Below are 27020 nucleotides of genomic sequence, written 5' to 3'. Positions count from 1 at the left end.
CACCGAAAGGGAAAAAGGGAAAACTTTCCTTTTACTCCTAAAGTCTCGAAGAAAACAGTCTGTCATAATAATATTTTTCCATTTAACTAATGTAGACTAAATTATCTTCGTGTCAGAAAATATCTTACAAAAAAGCTTTACAGTAGCTTTAATCAGTGGTAAACAGTTTTATAGCGCTACGACGCTACAAAATTCGTAGTCATCGTAGCGTTACCGAAACAAGCCATTTTGCTGTTTCAAGCAAAAGCTTTGTAAAAGTTTACTGATTAATTATTAAATTATGCTTTCAAGGATAATCATGATTTTTAAATAAGGCGATTTAAATAAAATACAAAATGCGACAACGTCTTATTCTTAGTCAAGATTTTAGGCTGTGCGAATAAATGATTCAAATGTACAAAATAAATAATATCTTTTTCCCTTAAAACTTGGTTGTTGGGATTGTTGGATATTTATATCATTAATGACGAAAACCCCAATTGGGATTTGAATCCGCGATCTTTCGCTTACCACTCTACCGGTTTACCCTTAATTAATATTTTTGATGTTATTGCGACTATTCGATGCATTTTGTTCACAAAAGTGCAGAGAAACTGAAATATTTCAGCAACTTCTTTGTGTTTATGAGATAAAATATGCTTATTGCCTTCCTACTCACATATCTATGAGAAGGTGGACCGACAACCTCATAAAAGTAGCAGGAAGGCGCTGGATGCAGGCCGCTACCAACCGGCCATTATAGAAATCATTGGGGGAGGCCTATGTCCAGCAGTGGACGTCCTGTGGCTGAAATGATGATGATAATGATATATGAGAAATTGAGAAATGTGTCAGTACGTATCGTTTCGTTTTTCGTTTCAGCCAAATGTATGCCACGTTACAAATTCCATATAATTACCTACACGCCATATAATATACCATAGACATTTAGTTCGTTTAAATAGATATTGTAATTTTCAGCCTGAAATGACTTTACATTCACGACCTAACCTAGATGAATATCATTCGGACTAAAAAATCCGATTACTAGATTTAAAATAGAACAGTGCGCGCGATCGCAATGTGTAAATAATTTATGAATTCGAATTCATGAGCTGAATCGATCGATGCCTTTTTTAGAACCGTCCGACAGTCGACATAGTGAAAAAGTATCGCTGTTTAAAAAAAATATGTCTGTCTTTTATGCGCAATAAAATGTCATCATAATCATGCAAAGTATTGTCATTTGAAGTAGGTCAACAGTAAATCTTGATTATTTTTCGATCATTTGCCAGTTAAATCATTTGATAACATTTTTATATTCTCAATTTATGCATAATTTAATCGTATATGTATAAAACTGACTCGAAAATCTTTAACGTGCAGCTATGTATGTGTGTTAACATTTTTTTTTCATTCAAACTCTATAGCAATTTAGTTCCCAGTTGGTCAATCCCGATTGTACCTTCTTTTTTCACGAAAAAGTCAGTCATTGGTCAAGGTTTCTATTTACATTAAAAAATAAACATATTCTCCTTACACAGGGTGACTGAAACAGAACGTTTGTGAATTATTGGACCCTGCTTAGCTTAGCCAAACAGCTGTATTTTGGGAGATATGTTTTTTAAACCTTATTGAGGTTCTTCCATTTGATCTTTAAACGCTTGATTATTTCTTTTTTTGTGAAAACGACCTCATAGGCATACATTCCTTTTCCATGGATAGGTACTACGAGTATAATAGAAATTCAAGATCACAAAATTTACAGTTGTTAATCTGAAAAACCCTTAGCCACGAAAAATTATAGCAGAATATAATGCCCTTGTCTGCCCGATACTTAGATACTTGAATATAATCTAAATACGCCTCCATAGCTATTTCCCGAAAGTCGGCGACTTCAAAAGGCGGCGTCGTCTCTTAACAGCGGGTGGGCGTGTCCCTTTTCAGCGTCGGCCTGCCATTGGTCGGCTCAAGCTTTGATGTGCGCCGCTCAAGAGTGGGCAGAGTCGGCGCTTTTCAGGAAAGCTTTTGAAAGTCTGGTTTATAAATTAGGTTTTGCTGTTAGACATTTATTAAGGCTTGTTGAAATGAATTTGAATGGGTGCTCTTTTGGAGTTATATAATTGGTTAGAATAAAGATAGAGCCTGATTTTTGAATGAAAACTTTCGATTTTGCGAACTATACGCTTTATAGGGAAATAAATAGATAACTTTAGATAAAGAAGACCTTTCAGAGGGTCTAAAAAAATTACAGGATTTTACAAGTAAAAAATAATGACTCGTTTTAGTCGACATAATTGCGATCTAATTGAATTTAAACCCATAAATAAATAGCTGATACAGTGAATATTTACCATAATACAGGGACGATGACTCTTTAATTTTATATTTTTATTTTTCAATTTGATTTCTTTATACATTTATTTTAAATTTAGGTTCAACTTTCAATTAACAACGACGAAATCCATCATGATTAATGAATCATTTGTGTACTTTAGGATGACCCAAAATGGCGATCGCTTTATAACATGAGAGAGACACAAATAGATAAAAAGATACCATTAATATACGACTAGATTAAAAGATATGACTGATAGTTTGTATATCTTAAATATAATATAGTGTACTAGATATTGTGCGATTTGGATATCTGAGAAGAAAGAAGATAGAAGAATTATGTTGTACGCTGTAAGACAGGTAAGTTTGTAGTTACCTAAATGAAGATTTTAATTAAGGCTTGTAGACTTGTAATTAATTTGAGCTTCAAAACTTTGGGTATTCACTATTTTAATATTAATAAAGTTTTGGAATGAATGTGAAACTTATGAAATTATTTTTGCATCAGTATGCTTTCAATTACTCTTTGTTCTTGGAATTTGCTTATTAAATAATTATTAAGTTTAAAGTTACATTGTATTATTATTTGCTGCTGTCAACCTATACATAAAAAAATTTAAAAAAAGGCTTGAAAATAGGATCAAGTAGTAAAAAGAACTTTTTTTGTGGAGACTTTCTTAATGAATACCCAATTGGAACTCATAAACGGTTTAATTATGAGTCGTTTTATTTTAAGACAGAGGGAAAATGTGTTGATTTTCCTTAAGAAATGATTAATTTGTTTACTTTAAAGATGTTGGTTATGTAAATATTATTTTAGTATTGTAACTAGCGGCCGCTCGCTACTTAGTACGCGTGGATCCCGTTTTACCCCCTTAGGGGTGGAGTTTTGTAAAATCCTTTCTGAGCGGACGCCTACGTCATAGCATCTACCTGCATGCCAAATTTAAGCCCGATCCGTCCAGTGGTTTGGGCTGTGCGTTGATAGATCACTATGTCAGTCAGTCAGTCAGTCAGTCAGTCACTCAGCTTTGAGTTATAATATTTAGATTACGAGAGGATTTAGGACTTTAAAGAGTTTATTCCCGTTACCCACCTCGTACTTTTCACACATGGGCAAAATCACTATTTTGTTTTTGTTAATCAACAGGAGACTTCTTTTCTTGCTTGAATTGCAACTAAGGTTGCAATCCTTATTTGACTTTACGACCCGCCATTTATGCGACTGACATGACTCAATCGGCCCGCTCTACATGATGCTCTCTGAGACACTTCATCAAATTTTATCATTTCGTTCAGACAATTAATAACTAAGGTGTGGGTGGGTAACATAAAAAAACTGTAGTAGCATTAGAATGATGGTTTAAACAACCAGAAAACACAGTTATTTCTCAATTTGTGTGATTTTTAAAACCAGAAAACTCTAAAAAAGAGTCAAAGTCTTGAATTTGAAAACTACGGATCTATATTGCATATCCATGGAAGTCATCCATATCAGGCATCAGGTGATATTATTATTATGATTTTCTAACATCTTTACCATGGAAATTGTATGTTGCTGTGGAATTTGATAACTTCAATCGATAAGTATAATTCTCTAATCGCGGTACGCTCTTTATTAACCGACTTCAAAAAAGGAGGAAGTTATAATTATGTTCGGCTGTATGTATTTGTCCTTTAAGCATTTTTCATACTCCAACTTAAACCTAGATCACACGGAGGCGTTCATTTTCATTTCTTGAAGGTTTTTGCTCATATCTACATGTAGGGTATTATATTATCTGTGATGTAGGTATAAGCAGCATAAAGATGTATTTGTAATAATAATTGTTGCGAGCACAATCGCTGCATTTATCGTTAGTTTTTGTTATTGTACCCCGCAACATACATGTTTTGTTTCGCGGCGTCGGCTGTTTTTCGCCAAAAACAAAACAGTAACCCGATAGCAAAACAGTGCTGACTCAAATATGGTCTCGGGTTCGTTCGAACGAGCCTTGTTTTGTACAACAAATACTCCTGTAGTTATACTAGTTTGGCCACCGACTTGTAACTTAAAACTTTCAATAAATAGTTTTTGAATGCGTACTGCTCTACATATTAGATATTATATGATTTTCTAGTTTACTTAAATCGTATTTTTAAATAATAGTACCATGGTTTTATGGACATAACGTTTTTCAAAGATAAATCTACGTACTTGTAACACTTTCTTGGGAATTTTATTATAAAAATCAATAGGTAAGTAACTAATCATCAAAATCAATAATCTTTATTAGCAATCTACGATCTTTCCATCTTACGATCTACTTAAAATTTAATCAGAATCAAAATTATCTTTATGCATACACTAATTGAATTAGTTTTTACTTACTAGTAGTCAAATGCTCTGGTGCCTTACAAGTCTCATTCTTTTTTTGCCCTATATCAGCGCTTCGAGACAAACATTTGGCAAGTATTTAAAATCTTAAAATCTTGAAATAAAGTTTCAAATGACGATCATTGTAGAGTCACTACCTTTTCTTTTTATTATTTACTATATTTTGACGTTCATAATAAGTGCCACTTGTGGTCTAAACTGAATAAATATTTTTGATTTTGATCTTGATTTTTGATTTTTCACAACAAATCAGCAATTCTCATATCCAATTAAAGTGCAAGCAATTAAAAACCAATATCTTACTAATTGTCCCACTTCCGCTTGCTGTGCAATTCGTTAATTATTATGTAACGTCACGCTTTCAGCCGTGTTTACAATAAACAAAGTGTAAACAAAACACGTATTATGTCTTCGTGGACGTGATGTTTGGTGCAAACAATCGGGGTATTTAGTTTTACAAGTAATTCGTTAACAAAGAGTTCTGTTGCACCTATTGGCGGAGTACTTAATTAGTTGGCCATTTTGCAGATTTGATATAGTAATATTAATTGTTACTAATCAAATAAACTAAGTAACAATAAAAGCTGATAGGTAAATTGAATTGAAATTGTTTTCCATAGGTAAGCTTTTATCATGGAATCAAGCTTGTGGTTGATCGAATTGGTATTTAGATTTATTCACGGGAAATCCATTTAGAAATGTTGCTGTCTTTTCAAAATTATTGGCTTATGCTTGAAGAAACAGAACTTAATGTATACCCAATAGAGCTATAGGTAAGTTCCTTGGTGAAAATACCACTTTTTCTTCACTATCTGAGAGCTTTGTGATGAGACCAGGGTTCTAAATTAAATTCAATTTAGCTCAATCTTAGCTTGAAAATTTTATCGAGTTTAAGGCTTTCTGTTATTTGCGTAATATTGGCATATTACCAGCCTTTCTGCCTGCCTTTTTTTTACATAAGAGCTATTGAAGATATACGAGTACTCAGATTAGACAATGGTCCCCATAGTTGACTAGGTTTTCGAGGATTCTGGTAGAGTCGACCACAGTCAACTTCTAGAAAATGCTCGAAGTTGCACGTGGTTCTGCCAAACAGAAAGATTCTTCAACAGTTAACATGTCACTATCAGCTGACGATTTTCAATATTTATACCACAGTCCTAACAATGCCCTAACAAATTGTCTAGGACATCGGATGTTTTAAAAAATAGTACCGGCATAGTTTACAATCTAGTTTTCATAATAGCTCTTGGTATTTGTCAAAACAGATCTCTGGTGAGGTCATAGTGCAAATATGTTTTCCTATGGCCAGCGTGGTGGAAACAATAGCATGGATGTATGCTGACAATTTGATGCATGTCATCTTTATAAATAACTAGCTGACCCGGCGAACTTTGTTCCGCCTTAATGGCAATAAATAAGCAGACTTTTTTTATTTCGAACGGGATATAAAGTATCCTATGTCCTTCTCCTGGCTCTAAACTACCTCCCTGTCAATTTTCAGCTAAATCAGTTCAGCCGTTCTTGAGTTATAAGTGGAGTAACTAACACGACTTTCTTTTATATATATAGATAGTTTCTCGTTTTGAAAGAAATGTTAATGAAAACCACTTATTTATGTAACTTTAATTTTCGCAATAGAACACGTAATCTAGAATCCTATGTCGGCCTAAATTTTTTTTTACTTATAAATACATAGGTTCTAATCTATTTTGAGCACTTAATGCAAATTCATCATAAATACGAGTATATAGGCCCTTTTCAGGGCATTTATAAACGCCCCTAATAGCTTGCTCTACCAACACGACATGAAAATAAAAACGAAGTTGCGTATCTTTAAAAATCGAGCTTTTCTTGAACTTCTAAAGAAAACTTCTTTCTTCATCTTTGTTCTCGCTCATTTTTTGTCCGCGACCACGAGCCGAACTTAAGACGTAATGTGGGCAGACGTCCCACTAGGTGAACCGACAATCTGGTGAAGGTCGCGGAAAGTACCTGGATGCGAGCAGGGCAGGACCGGTCGTTTTGGAAATCCTGGGAGAGGCCTTTGTCCAGCTGTGGACATCATTTGGCTGAAACTAACGAGTTTGCAGTCTAATCCTTCTTCTGTGTACTCCGGAAACTTCTGAAAGACTAAATAATACAAAAATTTCTACAATTCGTTATTAGCAGAGCACAACAAACAGTCCGCGTTTGCTCTGCGCCTACGCGGCGGTAATGTAAATCAAATAATGTAAACAAACTATTACATCACCCGTGTGTTAGCCGGCCAGTATGCAGGCATAGGATCGTCTAACTTAGCTACCATTTTAATTGGAGTTAGTAATTTAATATCTTGCTCACAAAGAAAACACTAGGTAGAGACAACGAGAACCCCAAACCGTAGTGTAGTCATGGCGTAGTGAGTGTGGTCATACGATTTTCAGGGGTTTCCAAATCGGCAAAAAATAAATTCGGTCACTAATTATGAGCGCTGCAGCTCACTATGTCCACCGACCAATAGTACATATCCTATTTCTATTATCAGGCAGTCACAACACTACTGGTTCCTGACGAAAAGAAAAATTATTTTTTTGCTATTTTTTAGTCTTAGATATACCTAAAGTCAGTTCCTGCAGTAAGCTTTAATTTTTTTATGCAGAACAAGGCAGGTATTTGACTGCATTCGCAACTGATGTTAAGTGAGACGCATTTTAGGATGTTTAACTGTCTTTACTAGCCAACTTTATTCAATTTTCAGTTAGTTTTTTTTTATTGCATAACGAGGCAGGTATTTGGACCGCTCCTGGTTTTTGAGACGCAGTCTAGGATGATAGTCTAGGAACGTCTTTCAAATATTCATCTGAACCCTATTATCATGACGTCTCTAAACGGTCACCCATCCTCTTTTCACCAGTACTAATCACCACATAACTATTACTATGCGAGGACCACTTTTGTATTCCATTATACTACAGGATCCCATGACATGCTCGCAAAAGCAAGGTGTTGGTATTGACCAATACAATGAACAGGTTTTCGATTTTTGCCCAACAACAGTTATTTCTTTGGTTGTATCTTGAATGGGCTATTGCAATTTTATCTTAGGGGTACTAAACCGGTTATCATGATTCTGTACTTGACATTGCGATTTTAAAGCAGTTACAGTTGAGATTTACTGCTGTTTACTTGCAATTTTTGACGGAGTGCAATAAAGAAAAGTGACGTTTAGTTTGTCGTGATTAAAAATGTTCCCTTTAAACCTAATGATTAATTAACATCAGTAGTCTAAAGGGGTTTGTGTCCGATACCTACTTCATGTTATCTTACAGTTCTTTTTCTTAAACCAACAAAATAATTAAGTAATGTAAAAACAATTGTTTTGTAAAGCTGTATTTCCGGTGACATTACTAATTATCTTAAAGTGATTTGAAGTGGATGCAATGGGACATCATGGATATTTTTCTACCATCAGAGCGCGGGTTCGCCATGATTTTTCATTTTATTTTAATCTTTCATACGAATGTTGATTAAATCTATGACCTGGGCTAATAGCGTACATACATGGATATTTATTTTATCCAGATACCTAGCAGAGTTAAGCCTTATTATGTACTGAATAAAGAAACACCTGTGGTTTCAAAGGGTAATAATTTAATTTCGAAAATCAAAGCGTATCAGAATACTTCCTTAGGAATTCGCGACTGTTGCGAATTCGAATGCGAATTTAATTTGTTTTAGGAAAAGGTCACATAATTTCTGTAAACGAGACCTATAAAACATAAATTTGTAGTTTATCTGTAAGATAAATAAACTATCAGGGACTTTATCAGCCAATCATGAAACGAAACTTAAATGAGGATGTTATTGTTGCAGGGTCCGGAGCCGGCATTGAACTCAAACTCTGGTGGCGCCGCGAAGCCACCGCTACTCAACTCATTCGAGCTGGACCGGTGTCTTGACCGGTAAGTTAATATAGCGCTCCTGCTCGATGGACCGACGACTTCAAGAAGTATAGCAGAGGCTGGATAAATAAAGCGAGAAATGAAGCTTTATAGCGTTCCTTCAGACGTCCGCGATGGACTGCTACCTAACGAAGGTAGCTCACACTTTGCAGTGCAGTGGCAGGATGAAAATGGAAGATCGTTCTGCGTTCCTTAGGGGCTTAAGCCAACAATGGTCTGCCATTGAATTATAGTGATTTATATGAGGACATAAAGACAGCACATCATGACTAGAGTTCCATTAAGGTGCTACAGTGCAGTTTTCTCGTCGACTCATATCATGGAATGACGAATCAACAGTGTTTTATCTATTGCAGTCTTCGAAAAAAGGCTCGCGATGCGACTTTTGAAAGGCAGCTGGTATCTTAAATGACTTTTATAGGTCAACGGGCAGCACAATGATCCACGGGTGATAGTGGTTGATCCTATTTCCATCCCGCACAGTTAGATTCCAGATTCATCATCGTCATCATTCTTTCAGCCACAGGACGTCCACTGCTGAACATAGGCCTCCCCCTATAATTTCCACATCGTCCAGTTGGTAGCGGCGTACATCCAGCGCCTTCCTGCCACCTTTGTGCGGCCGATGGCGCAGCAAGATTTTGAAGTGGAGGCCACGTACCAGAAATTGCAGTTTGAGACGTCGACCCACAACGTGGACCGACGACCTCATAATGCTTCCAGATTATTGATCAGATTTTAAAAACCATCTTCCCAAATTGCTATTTCTGAGACCATGACTTAGCCTGGAATCGAACCTAGTCCAATCAAAGAGTTTGTTTCAGAGAGGAGTCCGGCAGGTGGGGCGGCGAGGCGGCGCGGCGGCGCCGGCGCACCTCGCCCCCGCGCCGCGCCTCACCCCCTCGGGACCATGAGCCCCTCTCGCTCGCACGGGTAAGTTTCGCTATCTTGTGTCCCTTTCTGTGTGATGATAATTTCGGTGAACTTTACTATATCGGGTGGAAAAGGAAAAAGTTTTAGGCTGAGTAAGTAGTACACCTAACTTTGACCGTAACTTTAACGATAAACGGTGCTTTTTGTATAGAGTTTGACACAGATTTTTGACGTTTGTCAATGTTAAAGTAAGATGGTGCAACCCAGCCTTAGTGTTCTAATTTATTTATTTATTTATTTATTTGACCACCAACAAGGTTACATTCTATGTTATTAACTTGAACGTATTTAAAAAGTGCACTAAACAATGCAATTTACTTTAAAAACTAAATAAATAAGTGTGAATAGGTATAGTATAGTATTTACGAAATTCCAACTTTGATCTGATAATCACTCACGTCATGTTATTATCATCATACTAAACGTAAACACGTCTAAAAAATAAAAGAACAAATTGAGTCGTCATCACTATGCCTTGCGCTAATTCGCGGAAAAGAAAAAAGCTTTAAGGGTATTTATTAACGTCCCATATAATAGGAGAGTAGGAGAAAGTAATTTAAACGCTTCTTTCTTGCTCCACGACCCCTAAATCACCCTGTATAGCTTGCCCTACCACCAATGGTTTAACCATTCTGCAAATCAAAACTGTTTCCACCAGGCATCAGCTCCTACTTCTCCCACCGGTGGTTCGGCCCACTCCAGCCCGGCCCCAGTCTCCCCCGCCGGCAGTGGGGGAGCAGCCGCCAGCGGGGCCCGCTCTCCCCTCCCGCTGGTCGCGCCAGACCTCCTCGCGATGCAGTTGCTGGACCAGCACACCCAGCTGCAGGCTCTGATGAAGCAGCGCTTGTTCCATCAGCATCACATGCAGAAACAGGTGAGAAGACAGGCAGTTATGAAGATGATGTAGAAAAAAGTACTATCCTACCTATTTCCAGGGGTTTTGGAGGGCTACTTACTCGTATACCAATGACAGCGTCTGAGCATCATCGCAGGACTTGCTTTTGTGCGCTCCTTATTTCTGCTACTTATTCAAGAAGAAAAGCCACGATAGCCGAACGGTGAAGAGGTCGGACTGGCCGACTCGTCATCCGAGGAACGCGGGTTCGAACCCCACACAAGCATTATTTGGCTTAGTACGAGGGGCTAACGGGACTATTAGTAATTTGTGCAAAAACATCTACATTCTTTTAAAAAAAAAAGTAGTAGAAACTTCAAATGAAAACATGTTCGTCTTGTTCACCATACTGTGTTCATAGACACAGTAACCCTTACCTTAACCATGTGGGTACTTATCCCAAAATCCCTAATAGGTACCATATTTATGTCTTCTTCATCATTCTAGCACATGTCATCGGAGGCAGCCAAGAGGCAGCTGGAGCAGTCTCGTCTCCAGGACCAGATAAACCTGAACTTGCTATCACAGTCCCACCTTCCGCCGCCTGATACTTCACCTGGTGAGTTTACTATTCTTATGGTATCTACTTGAATTGTATTATTCTTATGGTACTTGAAGATCAGAATTAGGAAAGGAATTTAATGTGAAAGATTGAGCGCCTTCAAATTTAAAGCTCGAGGAAGCACTGCAGTGACGCCACTGTGGCACAATTGTTGCGCTACTTTCATTTCACACAATTTCTAGAAGCGCAACGCATATGCGCGTTTGACACAGTTAGTGGCACTGCAACTTTTGGATGAGGTTACCCATTTTGGGCTAGAGATTCTCTTTAAGAACTTGCTGAAAAATTGCAGAAGCTTCCATCATGTATAGTGCTGGAGGAAACTGACTTGATAGTCAGTTCTGTGGTGATCCACAGAATAATAATAAGTACTCTATCACTAAACTTTTTAGGCGCGGCCTATTTTGGGTTAGAGATTATCTTTAGGAACTTGCTGAAGAAGCTTATGTCATGTCGAGTGGCGACCACGGGTTGGAAGACGTAGTAGGTCGCAGGAAGAGCCTGGATGAGGGCAGCGCAGGACCGTTCATTGTGGAAAACCTTGGGGGAGGCCTTTGTCCAGCAGTGGACGTCATTTGGCTGAAACGAACGAACGATGTCATGTAACGTGGTGCTGGAAACTGATTTATCGCTTCCATCTCCAGGCTCTCTGCAGCAGCAGCTGGGCGCGCAGCAGCAGCAGTTAGTACAGCAGCTGCAGGCGGTGCAGCGCCAGTACCTGATGCATGGCCCGCTTTCTGTGCCGCCTAATGCCCCACCAGGTTAGTACTTTTAAATTATTATCGTTACTTTTTTAATAGTCTCAATATCCTGTTTAACCCTAAGCGGTCGCAATCGAACCTGCCCGTGGTAACAATTGATTTCTAGTGCGTCTTGATTTGCTGGTACTTGAAGGGCTACAGCACTTCTTCGATAGAATGAAATTTTGAAAGAATTTATGTCGGGAACTGCTGGGTCTACAGACACAATTCTAGTATTATATTATAGCTTATTTCAGTCTACTTTAAAATTTCCAGATTATGTATTAACAGAAACTATTCTTTTATGGTCAAAATCTGAAAGATTACAAATATTTTTACAGCTTTTTCGATTTTTTGCGTTTGCGTTCAGCTTACAAATACAAAATATTATGTGAATTATATAAGTCATTCAGGATTCAAGGATACGTGATCACAAAGAACATGGATTCTTTATAATGTTGGCTCAATGAATATTGAGCCAACATTATAAAGAAGTTTGCAACTAATCGATGTTTACAGTTGCTTTGACTATAGGGGAATTAATAATTCTTCATTTTGTATACTATTTCAATATACTTAAGTATAATATTTATGTGAGCACTGTTACATTATTAATTTCTTAGGTCTGAATCATTCCCTAGGTCTGATGCTATGGGGCGGCGAGGTTGAGGAGCACCCGCTCTTCGGGCGCGGGGTCTGCAAGTGGCCGGGGTGTGATGCCCTGGCTGAGGACTACCAGGCTTTCCTCAAGTAAGTCTTCCTTGCTCAATCCAGTTTCAAATTCTTCATCAGTTTCACAGAATGTATTTTCCATCACTTTTGGACTCACAGCGTCACATAACTGGCATGATTGGATTGGATGCGTTAATTAAATTAACCAATAACCATTCCACCAGAAACCTAGGAGATGCTGTCAATTTATAAAAAATCACCATTGAAATTGGCACACACGTGCATTTACTGTTGTTAATTTTATTGATTTATTTAAAACCTTTATTGCATGCAAAACCTTATTGTATGGCATTCTCTACCAGTTGCAATCAATCATTTAGATATGATCAAGTACATTATTTTTATTTTATTTATTTAATTAGAAAAACACATTGTAAAACCCTGGTTGTTTTACAATGTGTATCAGCTGGTGCGATTGTGATCAAATCCCTGCCTAGTTCTGCATTAAAAAGAGTTGTCCTTTAGGCCAAACAATGAATTTGTTGTATAATTTTCTCTAGGCACCTGGAAGCGGCGCACACGCTGGACGACAGATCAGCGGCGCAGGCTCGGGTTCAGATGCAGGTGGTGGCTCAGTTGGAGCTCCAGCTGCGCCGCGAGCGCGACCGCCTCGCCGCCATGATGCGTCATTTGCACGCTGCGCGCGACGCGCACCACGCCACCAAGCACGCGCACGGTAAGAACTATTCCCACCGCTGCAACTCCTGTGGAGCCGGGATCTACAGCTTGATCGCCTCGCCGCCATGATGCGTCATTTGCACGCTGCGCGCGACGCGCACCACGCTACCAAGCACGCACACGGTAAGAACTATTAAGTGTATTTTTAATCCTCAACGAGGAAGCTCTTGGCCTACATCTCACTGGATGGAAAGTGATGATCAGGCCGCAGGTGGAATCAAGTTTCACTCAGAATCCTCAACAACAGAGGAACTGCCTACCTTCCTAGACATCTGTAGATGCAGGTGGTGGCTCAGTTGGAGCTGCAGCTGCGCCGCGAGCGCGACCGCCTCACCGCCATGATGCGTCAATTGCACGCCGCACGCGACGCGCACCACGCTACCAAGCACGCGCACGGTAAGGACTATTTCCACTTCTTATTCCCATCGTTGCAACTCCTGTGTAGCCGGGATCTACAGCTTGATCGCCTCGCCGCCATGATGCGTCATTTGCACGCTGCACGTGACGCGCACCACGCTACCAAGCACACACATGGTAAGCACTATTAAGTGTATTTTTAATCCTCAACGAGGAAGCTCTTGGCCTACATCTCACTTGATGGAAAGTGATGACCAGGCCGCAGGTGGAATCAAGTATCACTCAGAATCCTCAACAACAGAGGAACTGCCTACCTTGCTAGACATCTGTAGATGCATGATGCGTCATTTGCACGCTGCACGCGACGCTCACCATACTACCAAGCACGCGCACAGTAAGGACTATTCCCACCTCTTGTTCCCACTGCTGCAACTCTTGTGTAGCCGGGATCTACAGTTTGACCGCCTCGCTGCCATGATGCGTCACCTGCACGCTGCACGTGACGCGCACCACGCTACCAAGCACGCGCACGGTAAGGACTATTTCCACTTCTTATTCCCATCGTTGCAACTCCTGTTAGCCGGGATCTACAGCCTCGCCGCCATGATGCGTCATTTGCACGCCGCACGCTACACTATTCTCAGTCTCACCTCTTGTTCCCATCGTTGCAACTCCTGTGTAGCCAGGATGTACCTACAACTTGACCGCCAATGAAAACCTAACCAATTAGCTACCCCTAGGCTAGTAACACATCTTCAGGTCATTAAGTTTCTCCTGCAGCAGGGCGACCCTCTCTAATTTACCAGAGGAAAATGAAGGATTTGGGCTACACTGCCCACCCTGGTCACACGAGCTGGTGATGCCTGATGCTTCGAGTACATAAATGCGATTAAGGGCGCCTCTATAGATACACACGTCATTATGCCCTATAATTAACACCAAATTGTCTGAAAGAAGAATAGCAACACATTCAAATAGTGACAGACAAAGGCCTAAAGTGTTGTAAACCAACCAGTAAAGATTAACCAACATAATTAAAGCAGTAATGAGTATTTTATTTTTCTAGGAGCAGCTAGTGAGGGTGCATCTCCAGGACCCGTCAGGCGTCGTGTATCAGACAAATCTGGCGTCGCCATTGCTGGGGGTAAATATATTTTCATTAAATTTTAAATCAAATCAAATCAAAAGACAATGCCGGAAATTGGCGTCTTTTTTTTTTCGCGCGCCCATCGACCTAACTTTGTTTTTTTAATAACAAAATAGTGTAATAAACCAAACTTACTATGACATGTATACCTCTAAACTCAGTCTGAACTGAGTTATGAGCATTAGAAGTTTGATGATTTTCATACTAGATTTGCTTTTTGCGCGCAAAGTTTTCTAACAAATTGCAACAAAATAGTGAGATTGTATGTGTAAACAAACAATACCATCCATTAAAGGCTCCAGACATCAGTATGGAGCAGAATCAGCGCAATAAAAAAATAGCGCAATATTTTGTTGCAATTTCTTACAAAACTTGCGCACAATAAGCAAATCTAGAATGAAAATCATCAAACTTCTAATTCTCGTAACTCAGTTCAGACTGAGTTTAGAGGTATACATGTCATAGTAGGTTTGGTTTATTACACTATTTTGTAATCAAAAAACAAAGTTTGGTCGAGGGCCGCGCGAAAAAAAAAAAGACGCCACTTTCCATACAAAATCTGGCATTGCCATTTCTTTACTAAATTGTCTTAATAACTTTTACTTGAGACACCAATCTAGCTAGTAGATAGAGGTATGAGGATCTTACAATAACGATTTCTCCTGTATGTCACAAGGTCTGCCATACATGCTCGAAAGAGCTGGATTAGATGTTCAGCAAGGTAATAAATAATGATTACAAACTTCAATATCCAGCAGTTTAAAGAATATTTAATTATAATTATTAATAACTTTTGCAGAAATCCAACGCAATCGCGAGTTCTACAAGAGTGCAGACGTTCGGCCACCGTTCACTTACGCTTCTTTGATTCGACAGGTTAGTGACATTTTGGTTTTGAGTAAAGCTTTTTACATTGTTCATTTTGCGGCGACTTTATAAATTACTGATATTTATTATTCAGTCTTATTTTAATCATGTTGCTTATATCTGTTAGTATCATAAATATTGGGGATTGGACGAAATTACTTTAATTATATTGATTGAAGATTTCCTATTAATTTGGTATGGGGTTATTCAGGGTACATTATTTTGACCAGAATTATTTCCTATGAAAAAATATACTCTTTATTAGATGAGATACGCTGATTGATTTATTAATTTCATATCTTTTATATTTCAGGCTATTATTGAATCTCCAGACAAGCAGCTGACGCTGAATGAGATCTACAACTGGTTCCAGACTACGTTCTGCTACTTCAGACGCAATGCTGCGACCTGGAAGGTATGTTTTAGATTTTAGTTGCTCAATTTAACATACATAGTTCATTTAATTGTAAATTGAATTTAAAATCATACGAAATTCGTATAATAGCAATAAAGTAAAATTGTTTCATGCAAAATACTATTCAAAGATTAAAGATTATATAAAAAGCATTTTGAATCAGTAAAATTCTGAATTAAAATAAGATATTATTAAAGTTTTAAAAGTAAGATAGGTTTCATTTAACTTAGTTGAAATATTTTAATGGACAATTTATTTTTCGAACCATGATGCTATAAGGTAACTGTATAATTTAGAAAACATTAATCTTAAGTGTTTAAGTATAATTTTCATCATATTTTCATTGTTTTTCAGTAAAAAAAAGTATAAATAAATGACGCATACTGAAAAACATTGAATTACTCTTTTAATGTAAATGGTTGTAACCTAATGATTAATCATCTTATTTCAACTGTATCTACTGTGTAGACAATGCTACTGTTTATTTAGATGACAATTCACTTTGAAAACAAAAATCAATTTAACCACAAAAAACAAAAAAGTGATTTTGTAACACATCACTAAAACACTTCAAAGTGATTTGTCACAATGCCACTACCGCGACCATATAAAGACTGGCCAGTACGAAAACAGAACGCGGTGCGTCACAACCTGTCGCTCCACAAATGCTTCATGAGGGTGGAGAACGTGAAGGGAGCCGTGTGGACCGTGGACGAGGTGGAGTTCTACAAACGGCGCCCGCAGCGCGCCGCGCACGCGCCGCCGCCGCCGATGCACGCGCCCGGGTACGGCCCTAGCCCGCCGTGCCATACAGACTTTTATAAAGACACTTCTCAACACTTTCACATAAAGATACTTATCACACTTCGACCCCAAAACACTTTCCAATTATTGTCACACTGATCCAAAAACAATTTCCAATTCTTGTCAAATTTCTACACCAATACACTTTCAAACACTGATCATACGTTCGTCTCTAAAACTCTACCCAACATTTGTTACACTTGAACACTTCCCAACACATCTCACTTCGACACTTAAAACAATTATCACAATTCTACACGAAAACACTTCACATACTTCGACTCCAATACACTTCACAACATTTATTCCCAAACACTTTCCAACATTTATTGTACTTTGACACTATTACTTTTTTATCACATGAACTAAAACACTTCCCAACACTTTGAGACACTTGAACACCAAAACACCTTTCGAAACTCAACGCATTTTGATACTAAAACACTTCGCAACAATTATCACACTTGGACACTGAATGAATTTCCAACATTTATCACACTTGGACACAAAAACACATTTAAACACTTGTCACACTTTGACACTTAAACACATTCTGATATATATCACACTTAGACACTAAAACACCATCCGATACTTATCATACTTCAACACTAAAACACTTCCCAACACTTGTCACACTTCGACACAAAAACAAAACACTACAAATTTTGTATCACTTGGATACTAAACCACTTTCCGACCGACACTTACACCACCTGGGATACTATAATACCTCCCAACATTTGTCACACTTGGACACAAAATACTTATTACCAAGAACACTTTTCAACACTTATCACACTTGGACATGAAAAACAAATATAATTTTAACCGAGACAAATTAATTACACTCCAAACAAGTAAAGTAAACATTCGGAAACAAAACATTAATTTTGGCTCACTCCTTCAAACATTTTCTAATATACCTACATACAATTCATACAATATAATGATTTACATTTATTGAAATCAACTCTAACACTAAAAAAGTAACTGCATGACATCTAACAAAATACCATTTACAGAACTACAATGTTTACACAATTATTTTTTATCTTTAAATTCAATACAACACCGACACACAATACTACTGAAAAAATTACACCTATTTCACCACAGGTAAAATACACTACTTTGTCACACACTTATACACAGCATTATAATATACAACCACACATAAAAAACACCATTAATATAGGTATATACGACTATGATTTACGTCAAATTATTAATAATCACTTATACAAGCTTGTTACATACAATAAACATAATACTAAACATTAATTATTCTTCAAATATTTTTTGTTTGAAAAATACTTGACATGGACTTGGACATGGTTTATAACTCTAGACAAAAGTTAAACTAAAAGTTTTATAGCTACTACATTACCACTCAAAAAATATTTTGCGATTTGAATAAAAAAAATAATAATGACATTTATATCATTACATAACTACTATGTTGTCCAACAACAAGACGATTAGGAGGTACCTATTCTTAAAATCAATATAGCTATCATATTGGACAATCCTATTATTATTCTCAGACTAATAAGCTAACTAAGCCAGAACTGTAACTTTACAAAAATCTGACACTTTTACTCTATTATAAGTACCTACTACTATAATAGTCCTCAAATCTAATATACAGTTGAAGACCACCATTATTTTCCAGCACGTAATCCACAAAACGATCACAAATCATACAATAACAGCATACAAATTACATAACCCACAAAAACACTGAAACATTATAATAATCATTTAATGACAGTTGTAAAAAATATTTTTGCAAAATCTTATTCAATTAGATTTAAAATAAAACTGAATTTGTTTTAAATGAAGAACAAACACAATACAAGAATTTTTATGAAATAAAATAAAACACTAACCAATTTTACATTCAACACATTCACATCGCTACACTTCACAGATTTTAAATTCAATATTTTAATCTTCTCTTAAATATTTTCTATCTAACCTAGCCATGTGTCTAACTCTTATTGTGTAAATAAACGTTTTATCTCATTTCAGATTTGACTTTGTAATTATTTGTGTAGTGAATTTTGAATTGGATTTGTAAGTGGTGTCATAACAGATATTAGTATTATTGATATTATCTGTTACGGCGCCACGCCATGTGAGGTCTTGTATTTTGTATTTAGGTCTCGTTATATGTGTGTGTACGTGAATTTCAGCGCCACGGTGAATAACGTTTTTCTCGCTTGCCTATTAACCTCGCTCCTGTCATCTGTCCGTTCCTTCGGGGTCTCTCTTCTTGGGCCATCGAATCCTGCATGTCATATCACAAGATGTACTTCCACGACGATCTGATTGTGCTTTCATCGCTGCAAAACTAAAACGCGATGAAAGCACAAAAATAATTTTAAGTGAGTGAATCGCGTCGATTTCGTAGATTCGTTCTAAATGCCGATGAATTATAGAATGCGATCCGGACGAACCTGTCTCTGCACAAATGTTTCGTGCGCTACGAGGACGACTTCGGCTCTTTCTGGATGGTGGACGACGCGGAGTTCGTGAAGCGCCGGCACCTGAGCCGCGGGCGTCCGCGCAAGTACGAGCCCGCGCCCAACGCCCCGCCTCCACAGTAAGGGCGCCGCCGCATCCGAGTTGCGACCGTCCAACGAATCTATCTGACCCTCTCAACGTTTGTGTTTCTACACTGCCTCGAATTCAAATCCTGAATGATGAATTTTCAAAGCACTATCACAGAAACACTTTTCACTTTCAGTTGAAAAGTTTTCTTTTCAGCAGCTTTGTTCTTGAAACATACGTATTTCATTATACCAGATTCTACTTTCATTAAAGATTTATATAAGAAAACATAATGCAAATTGCACCAGATGCAGGATTTCAGAAGAATGAGCAGTTTTGAATCATGAATATTTGACCATGACAAGTTACATGATGTATTTTCGTCCACATTTGTATGTTTGGAATTGTTTGATGGAACCGAGAGTCCTTTCTATTGTATCCAATGAGAATCGTTGGGCGATCGCGTCCAAATATAGCACATTTGTATGTGAAATATCTGACCTGATCGGAAATTATCACAAACACTAATCCGTAGACTAAGTGATAACTTTCGATTTCGATAGATTGATGTTTCTGACCATTACAATGTAAAGTGTCTCACTGTGTAAGCTTTAGATTAATTTCAACATGTCATGTTAGAATGTAACTAGAATCACGTGATTGTTCCAATATAATATAGTAATATGAATAGATGTGTACTTCGTGATATTTTAGAGCACTTCAAAAGAACTTATTACATTTCTAGTCATAAAAGCTTTGGCCTCTTCTGAATAACAAGTACACATTTATATCATAGACTCTTAGAGTGCAAAGCTATAACCAATTGTTTTGCTATAGTTTTTAACATCACAATTATAATACAACTTGTTTAATAAATTAGCTTAATCATACATTTGTTGCTAATGTAATTTCCAATATATTTTAATTTGTACTTGATACTCGTAAGATGTACCAATAACTGCGACCATGTTGATATATATTATTGCATGTATAATATTATGATTGTAAAGAAGGATCGTCGTTGGATACCCAAGTAAGACAAGAGATCTTCTTGATTCTTTTCTTTTCTCCCATCTAACATCTGCATGTTTTGTTATCCTATGTCTCTGATATTCAGGTAAGGTCTGCTTCTACGCTTCGCATGTTGCATTTTCGTCGCATGGTAGATAGTTTTATTTTATTACCTTTTTATATTTCATAAGCTTGCCTTTTGTACTCTATTTTTATTATTCTATTTATCTTTCTCTTTCACACACACACAACACGTCACTAAGACACAACCACTTTTACAGACTAATTGGACTTTTCATTCAAAATTGTACACTTTACATAATACACATTTGCAAAATCTACAATTATTGGTAGTACATTCAATAACGGTTTTGCACCTTTATTGAAAGGTCTGAAATGGCCCGGGTATTTATTTTTTATTTTATTTTTTTATAATTATAGCAAATAACGTTGAGATCAGTAATTTGTTGCAAAAAAGAAAATCAAAGAAAACATTTGAATCAAAGTACATTTAGTTTGAGTTAAAGATAATAAGAAAGATTTTATTTTATGTTTGTTTCTCTACAATGTTCTATAATGATTCATTATTACCACAGGTTCATGGGAGCCCAAAGCCCACCAATGATGACTAGCCCCCACGGCTACAGTGAAGCTCTCAAACGGAATCTTCAGGTACAAAATCTAAATTTTGAACCCATATCAATTTACATAGTTAATATCAATGGTTAATATACGTAAAATATAACATAAGTTATGAACTAAAAATAAAATGTTGTTTACAGGGTATGATGGAAGACTGCAACCTCTCATACATGTCAAACGATGATCACATTATGCAGACAGATGACTATCCGTCTTCTCACGATGATTACAAGTATGCTAAAATATTTCAGTCCTCAAGAAGCATGATTTTAATTTAACTCCTATTGCTTTAGGCCTATCATATGAGCATAACACAATTATACTTAGAAGTGTAGCTAGAGATGTTTCAACTCTAACCAAAGACTTTACTCTAAGCAAGTTTAATGCTTACAGCTACGGAAAGGAAAGGTCTAAGAAATAGTTTAACAAAGTCTAAGTTAGACACGCGTCACTTAATTCTGTGCAAAGCATTTGATGACAACTATTCTTACATTTTTAGCAGACCACCGATGATGAACGGCTATGGCAGCAGCAGTTCGTCCCACGACGTGAAAGCCGAAGACCTGAGCGCCAGCGAGGCACAGGACATCAAGCCCAACATATACGCTCTCAAAAACGAGATGCAGGCTTCGGATTATTCTAATAAAGGTAGGATTAGTTTAGTATACACTTTTTTATGCATTTAAACAAGGCAGGTATTTGACCGCAATCGCACCTGCTTTTAAGTGAGATGCAGTCTAGGATGGTAAATAATCTCTCCTATAGGTGCCTAACTGCCTATTCACTCTCGATTGAAAAGGCCCGGATTATAGTGTTCAGGAAAGACATCAGCAGGCAGCGAATTCCTAATAATAGAAAAATACATTAACAAAATCATGAAATTCATTTTAAACTACACTTTCTACATTCTATTAATCATCAGGGCATTTTTGTCTCCACTACAGGAACACGATACTCTCCCAGGGGCAAGGGGTTACTCTACAGCTATAATTTGTGGGTACCTAAAGAGAAGTGTAAATCTTGGTTGCAGGAGACTACGCAAACTCCACCAAGGAGTCCTCAAGCAACAGGTCCGGAGAGACCAGCCCCTACGACGACTACCCTCGCTCAGAGGACCGGTACCGCCCCTCGATATCCCACATCAAGGACGAGGCCGAGAACTTGTCCCTCAACGAGCAAAGATCTGACAAGTAAACCCTCAATCACGCGTCGACCTGCAAGTGTTATTGTGATCGACAGAAGTGAAGCAAGTGAATTTGTAACACTAAAGTGATTTAGTGATGTGAATTATTGTTCTGCTGACATAATGACGTTTCTTTGCGTTAGCGTTTAGCGATATAACAGTATGTAATACAGTTTATATTTACGGGTGTAGATCTATTTCAAGTTATTAGCATTGTGTTATAGATTGTAATGTGTTCACTGTTGAAGTTTTTATAAAAGTGGACGATCTCGACGTGAGGAATTGTAAGTTAGGATTTACCAAATATTTTGTTTGCTTTTAAGTGAGCCCGGTTTTAACGGGATACTGAAGTATTATAGGTTTTATGTTCTTTTTCTATTATTTTTTTATTCTTAAGTTTGGTAGCTGTGGACTTTTCAAATACTTTTAGTGGTAGAGCATAAGTGTTAGAATTTTTAGATGAAAACGAATTAAGCCACACGATTGGCAGTCAACGATGATTAACCTTTAAAGGTCCATATCAATATTTAAAAATATTTAATCGTCAACTGTAAATTAAAAATAGAACAATAAGTAGTTGTATTTGGCTATAATATGAAGTTGTAAGTGAAGTCTTAGTGAAATATACGCGTAGCGTTCAGTTGTTTTCACTTGTCTGCTTCGATTTAAAAATATTTTTTAATAAATCTACTTATTTTTTAGGTTTTTTTAAATGGTCTAAGAATATTATGTTAAAATTAAATATTTGCGATAAGACCGATTGAATTCTTTTGGTTTTCATCATTTATTTTGCGATGGTTTGTGACTGTTATTTACAATGATCTGATGTTTTATTTTTTAATGCTTGTTATAAATTAAATTGTATTTTTGATGAATGAAGAGAGCGTGCCATATTCCGTGGCTGCGTTTATTTTGTATTTCTTCTTTGAATTCCATGGAATTGCTTTTTATTTTGTTAGCGTAAGTTTTAGAATGTAAATATTTATCATGATAATCATGAATTGTAAATTCTTTAAACGGTAAAATTAGACGCGTGTACACGTTTACTTATTATAACTATTGCATATTAAATCGTTCATGTTGTAGAAAATTTAGAAAAAATACTTAGTAGTAAAAACTTTCACTGTACCTACGTAAAGTTTTTCGAAATTTCTTTTTTACGAAAATAAACTCTTGCATTTCTAAACTACTGCATTTATGAAGTAATAATAATGAATAATACATAAAAGTTTGGTTGAATATTCTGATATAAAGTACGAGTAATTAAAGTTAAATTAAGAGGGTGAACCTAATCATATCACAAGTATGTATGTATATCTGTAACACTAGTATATGATCGATAAATTAAACGTATACCTGACTTGCAGTAACAATAAATATGTAAAGTATAAAATCACGATCATTCACGTCAACATTTTAATGTAAATTGTGCTAACAAAATTACTTTGGAGATTCCATTTAAATCCTTTTTTTCCAAAAAACAAGTAACTAAACTTTTCTTTTATTATTAAACTACTCATTAGCACGTCAACAACTATTAAATTTTTTTTTTTTGATGATACTAAAGCGAAGTTTAGACTAGCAATCAAACTTGCAGAAGTTGACTTCTGCAAACTGTCACCACTGTGTAAATAGCTGTGGCAAGCCAACTTCTGCAACATTTATACAGTGGTGACAGCTTGCGGAAGTCAACTTTTGCAAATTTTATTGATAGTCTAAACCTCGCTTTAGGTTTTAAAATCCATTTGACAATTATTTTTTGTGGAACGTTTACCTGCTAGTGATAATAATATAGCTTTTTTTAAATGAATCACAATAATACTTTTTCTTTGCATAAAGTAACTTTCAAAATACATTTTTTTAAGTACAATAGAAATTCCGTATTGCATTTTATAAATTAAGCAATAAGTACCTATTTGGGTTTTTTCAGGGAATTGATTGTTATTATTGGTATGTTAATTTAGCTAAATAGTATGTGAGGGTTAGAAGTGATAGTGTTGTGTCTCGAATACAAAAAACCGGATATTTATCATTCATCACTAGTTTTTAGTTTTGAGTTTGTGCATTTAAATATAGAATGTTTGCAAAATTCAGTTAGGCCCAGAACAGACGGTGAAACGCAACTGCAACGAAACTGCAGCTTTCTGATGATTCTTATGAATGAAACTGAAACTGAAAGTTTCAAACTGGTCGCGTCATGTGTGGTCTCTCAACGGACGCTATGGCAGAAACTTAGATGCAACTCAAAAGTAACTAGCAGTTGCGGTTTCGTTGCAGTTGCGTTTCACCGTCTGTTCTGGGCCTTAATTGAACTCATAGCAGTCTCATCAACTCTGAAAGGGATCAAAACCGTATCGCCTTTTGCGAACTGTCATCGCCTTTTGCGCTCTGTCAATCGCGATGCGAGGCGCTTACGTTACGGTGCGGATAAGATAAGTGTGCGTTGCAGTATGGAGTTTCATACAAAGTTAACACGTTGAGTGCGAAACCAGGTCTATAGACCTTGTGCACGTCTCGCTTACCGTGCGGCTAAGAAAATTATAGTCTTCCTTGTCGTGCGAAAGGCATAACTTGAATTGGGTCCGGTGTAGGAAAGTGATGAATATATATCTATGATGTATTCTTAAAATAGAATCCAATGATATACCTACCTTAATACCAGGTTTTTAGACCTGGTACCGCACGGAAGTAATAAAATGTCTTCATAATGCGAAACCAGGTCGAAGCATCTTGTACCCTGCGCACCTGGTACCGCACCCCACGCTAGCTTCGTGCAGCCAGTGTTGCCTCGCATTCGTAAGAAACGCACATGTCGACATGGCGTCAAGAGAAACAAACAAAATCAAAACTGCAAATTGATTATAATTTAATTTGCTACACGATTTATTGCTAATTTAAATAATGTTTTTCGTGACAAACATTTGAAGTTGTAACTAAATGTTATTAAATAATATGTTTTCTTTAAATATAGCTTATTTAAGTATTTGTGCACGTATATCTTATTTGTAAAATATTTAGACTAAATTATTAAAACATCTTTGTTTGTTACTTTTTTAAATTTTTATTATAACTTAATTTAAACTATCGATATTTGTATTTCACATCCCTAGAATACCCACCAGACTTCCCTACTTCAGTGCGGCACAGGGTGCATAAGCCTTGTATTTTGAATATAGCTATAATTTTTATACTAAACAAGTTATTCACGAACGGCTTCAGGTGTATGTCAATAAATGCATAATTATTAATATTCAAAGAAAAAAAACACAATATCTATTAACATGAAGCCAAAAATAAAATTAATATATCTTAAATATTACAAGGTCTTTAAGCCTTGTGCCGCCACAATGTAAGTTTTAATACCAGGTTTACTGACCTTGTACCGAAGGAATGGAAAGTATTAGAAAGTTACTGCCGCAGTAAAGGTGTTAACTGACCACCTCAAGTTGATTTACGATCCCCTTTCCAGGTTGTTAAATGTGCGACGTCCTTAACAATTAGTTTTTATATTGTTAAAAATAAGTGATAATTTTAAAAACATTTGCCATAAAAGAAGCGCCAAAAATATGCGGACGATTTTTAAAAACAAAATTAATTTGCTTAATTTTTTTTTAGCAAATAAGTTCAAATTCGAGATACGACGCTGTGGTGGGTTGATAGGTGACGCAATACATTTATTGATCATTGTAAATTATACTTAATTAGTGTTGTATTAAACCAAATCATTACAATTAGTTTTTTGTTTTATTTGCCCTTAAAAGTTCCAATAAAGTCATATGAATGTAGAGAGCTTTTGCCAACGCTTTTATGATATGCATAAATGCAATCGTTTGTTAACCAGACAAAATAAATAATAAACTATTTGTTCCTACCGTCATTACCTAACTCTACATAAAGCATTACATAGTTTACCTACCTACCACATAACGGATTAAGCTTTCCTTATAAAAATACTTCTCGTGCTATCTAAAAAGGCTATCTATATTGATCACCCATTCAATAGGTACTCAATCTTAGGTTAAAATTTGAGATACATATGTATATCTCTATAATATATATTTCTTAACAGAACTCTTTAATTACTTCTATCGTTCTTCCATCTATCAAAGACTTCAGTCACCTCCCGAGCTATCATCTTTTTATCTCCAAACTTTCTATCAACATTTTTTCAAAATGACATGAATGACAGCACAAAAATAGCCCGCCACTCGGCGGATATCGTCGTATAAAATAATATTATCTATAGTCTTTTTGTTCGGCGCATGCGCCGCAAATGTTACCGCATGTTGAGTCACGTTATGACACATAGACGCGTTTTATTTCAATGCAACAGTCTAAAAAAGTTTGATGTACACTTGCAATCCAATGCAAACTTAGTTACAAATATGTAGAGTCAATAGCTCTTCATCAGACAACATTTTTGTTTCAAAGTAGTTCATTATAATTAATAATTACATGTACTACCTTTTGGCTGTTTTGTACGACATTATGGAATAGGACCTCTCCCACTCATTTCATGAATTCATGAAGAGTGAACTTCAGGTATCACCAGCCCGTCTGGCCAGCTTGGGGAGTTCTATTTTGCACCACAAATGTGTTCTGACTGGTGGGATATCCATTTACATAAAATATGCAGTCAACTGCACTAATTTAGGTACTACAAACTATCCAATAATTGATCGAAGTGACTTATGTTCCTTCCACAGGTCTCTATCAAACAAATCAGAGACTTCTAAGCTTTTTTAACACGTGGAAATCTCTTATTATTCGTCAGTAGCGGCCGCCCGCGATTTCGTACGCGTGAATCCCGTTTTAACCCATTAGGGATGGAGTTTCGTAAAGTCCTTTCTTAGCGGATGCC

At 36.7% G+C, this 27020-nt stretch overlaps 1 protein-coding gene across 2 annotated transcripts in view; it reads left to right on the top strand.

Moving 5' to 3' along the window:
• Window positions 1-23536, top strand: part of FoxP (forkhead box transcription factor P) — a 60577-nt gene extending 37041 nt beyond the window's left edge. Inside the window, exons 4-18 of one of the 2 annotated variants that reach the window (XM_028304847.1) lie at window positions 8549-8637; window positions 9462-9570; window positions 10229-10444; window positions 10913-11024; window positions 11672-11788; window positions 12409-12517; window positions 13000-13175; window positions 14601-14678; window positions 15481-15557; window positions 15862-15963; window positions 19212-19375; window positions 20931-21006; window positions 21117-21208; window positions 21476-21624; window positions 22007-23536. In XM_028304847.1, coding sequence (XP_028160648.1) covers window positions 8549-8637; window positions 9462-9570; window positions 10229-10444; window positions 10913-11024; window positions 11672-11788; window positions 12409-12517; window positions 13000-13175; window positions 14601-14678; window positions 15481-15557; window positions 15862-15963; window positions 19212-19375; window positions 20931-21006; window positions 21117-21208; window positions 21476-21624; window positions 22007-22170 — 1830 coding nt within the window. In that variant the 3' untranslated portion in view covers window positions 22171-23536. Of the gene's footprint in view, window positions 1-8548; window positions 8638-9461; window positions 9571-10228; window positions 10445-10912; window positions 11025-11671; window positions 11789-12408; window positions 12518-12999; window positions 13176-14600; window positions 14679-15480; window positions 15558-15861; window positions 15964-16596; window positions 16749-19211; window positions 19376-20930; window positions 21007-21116; window positions 21209-21475; window positions 21625-22006 lie in introns of both variants that reach the window. The other variant, XM_028304848.1, reaches the window with a different exon arrangement.
• Window positions 23537-27020: the final 3484 nt, after the last annotated feature.

The sequence above is a fragment of the Ostrinia furnacalis genome, unplaced genomic scaffold (genome assembly GCF_004193835.3).
Source record: "Ostrinia furnacalis isolate ACB-3 unplaced genomic scaffold, ASM419383v2 OfSCF1535, whole genome shotgun sequence".
NCBI classification, from domain to species: Eukaryota; Metazoa; Arthropoda; class Insecta; order Lepidoptera; family Crambidae; genus Ostrinia; species Ostrinia furnacalis.
Note: the sequence above shows the minus strand (reverse complement) of the source record. Positions and strands in the feature narration are given on the sequence as shown.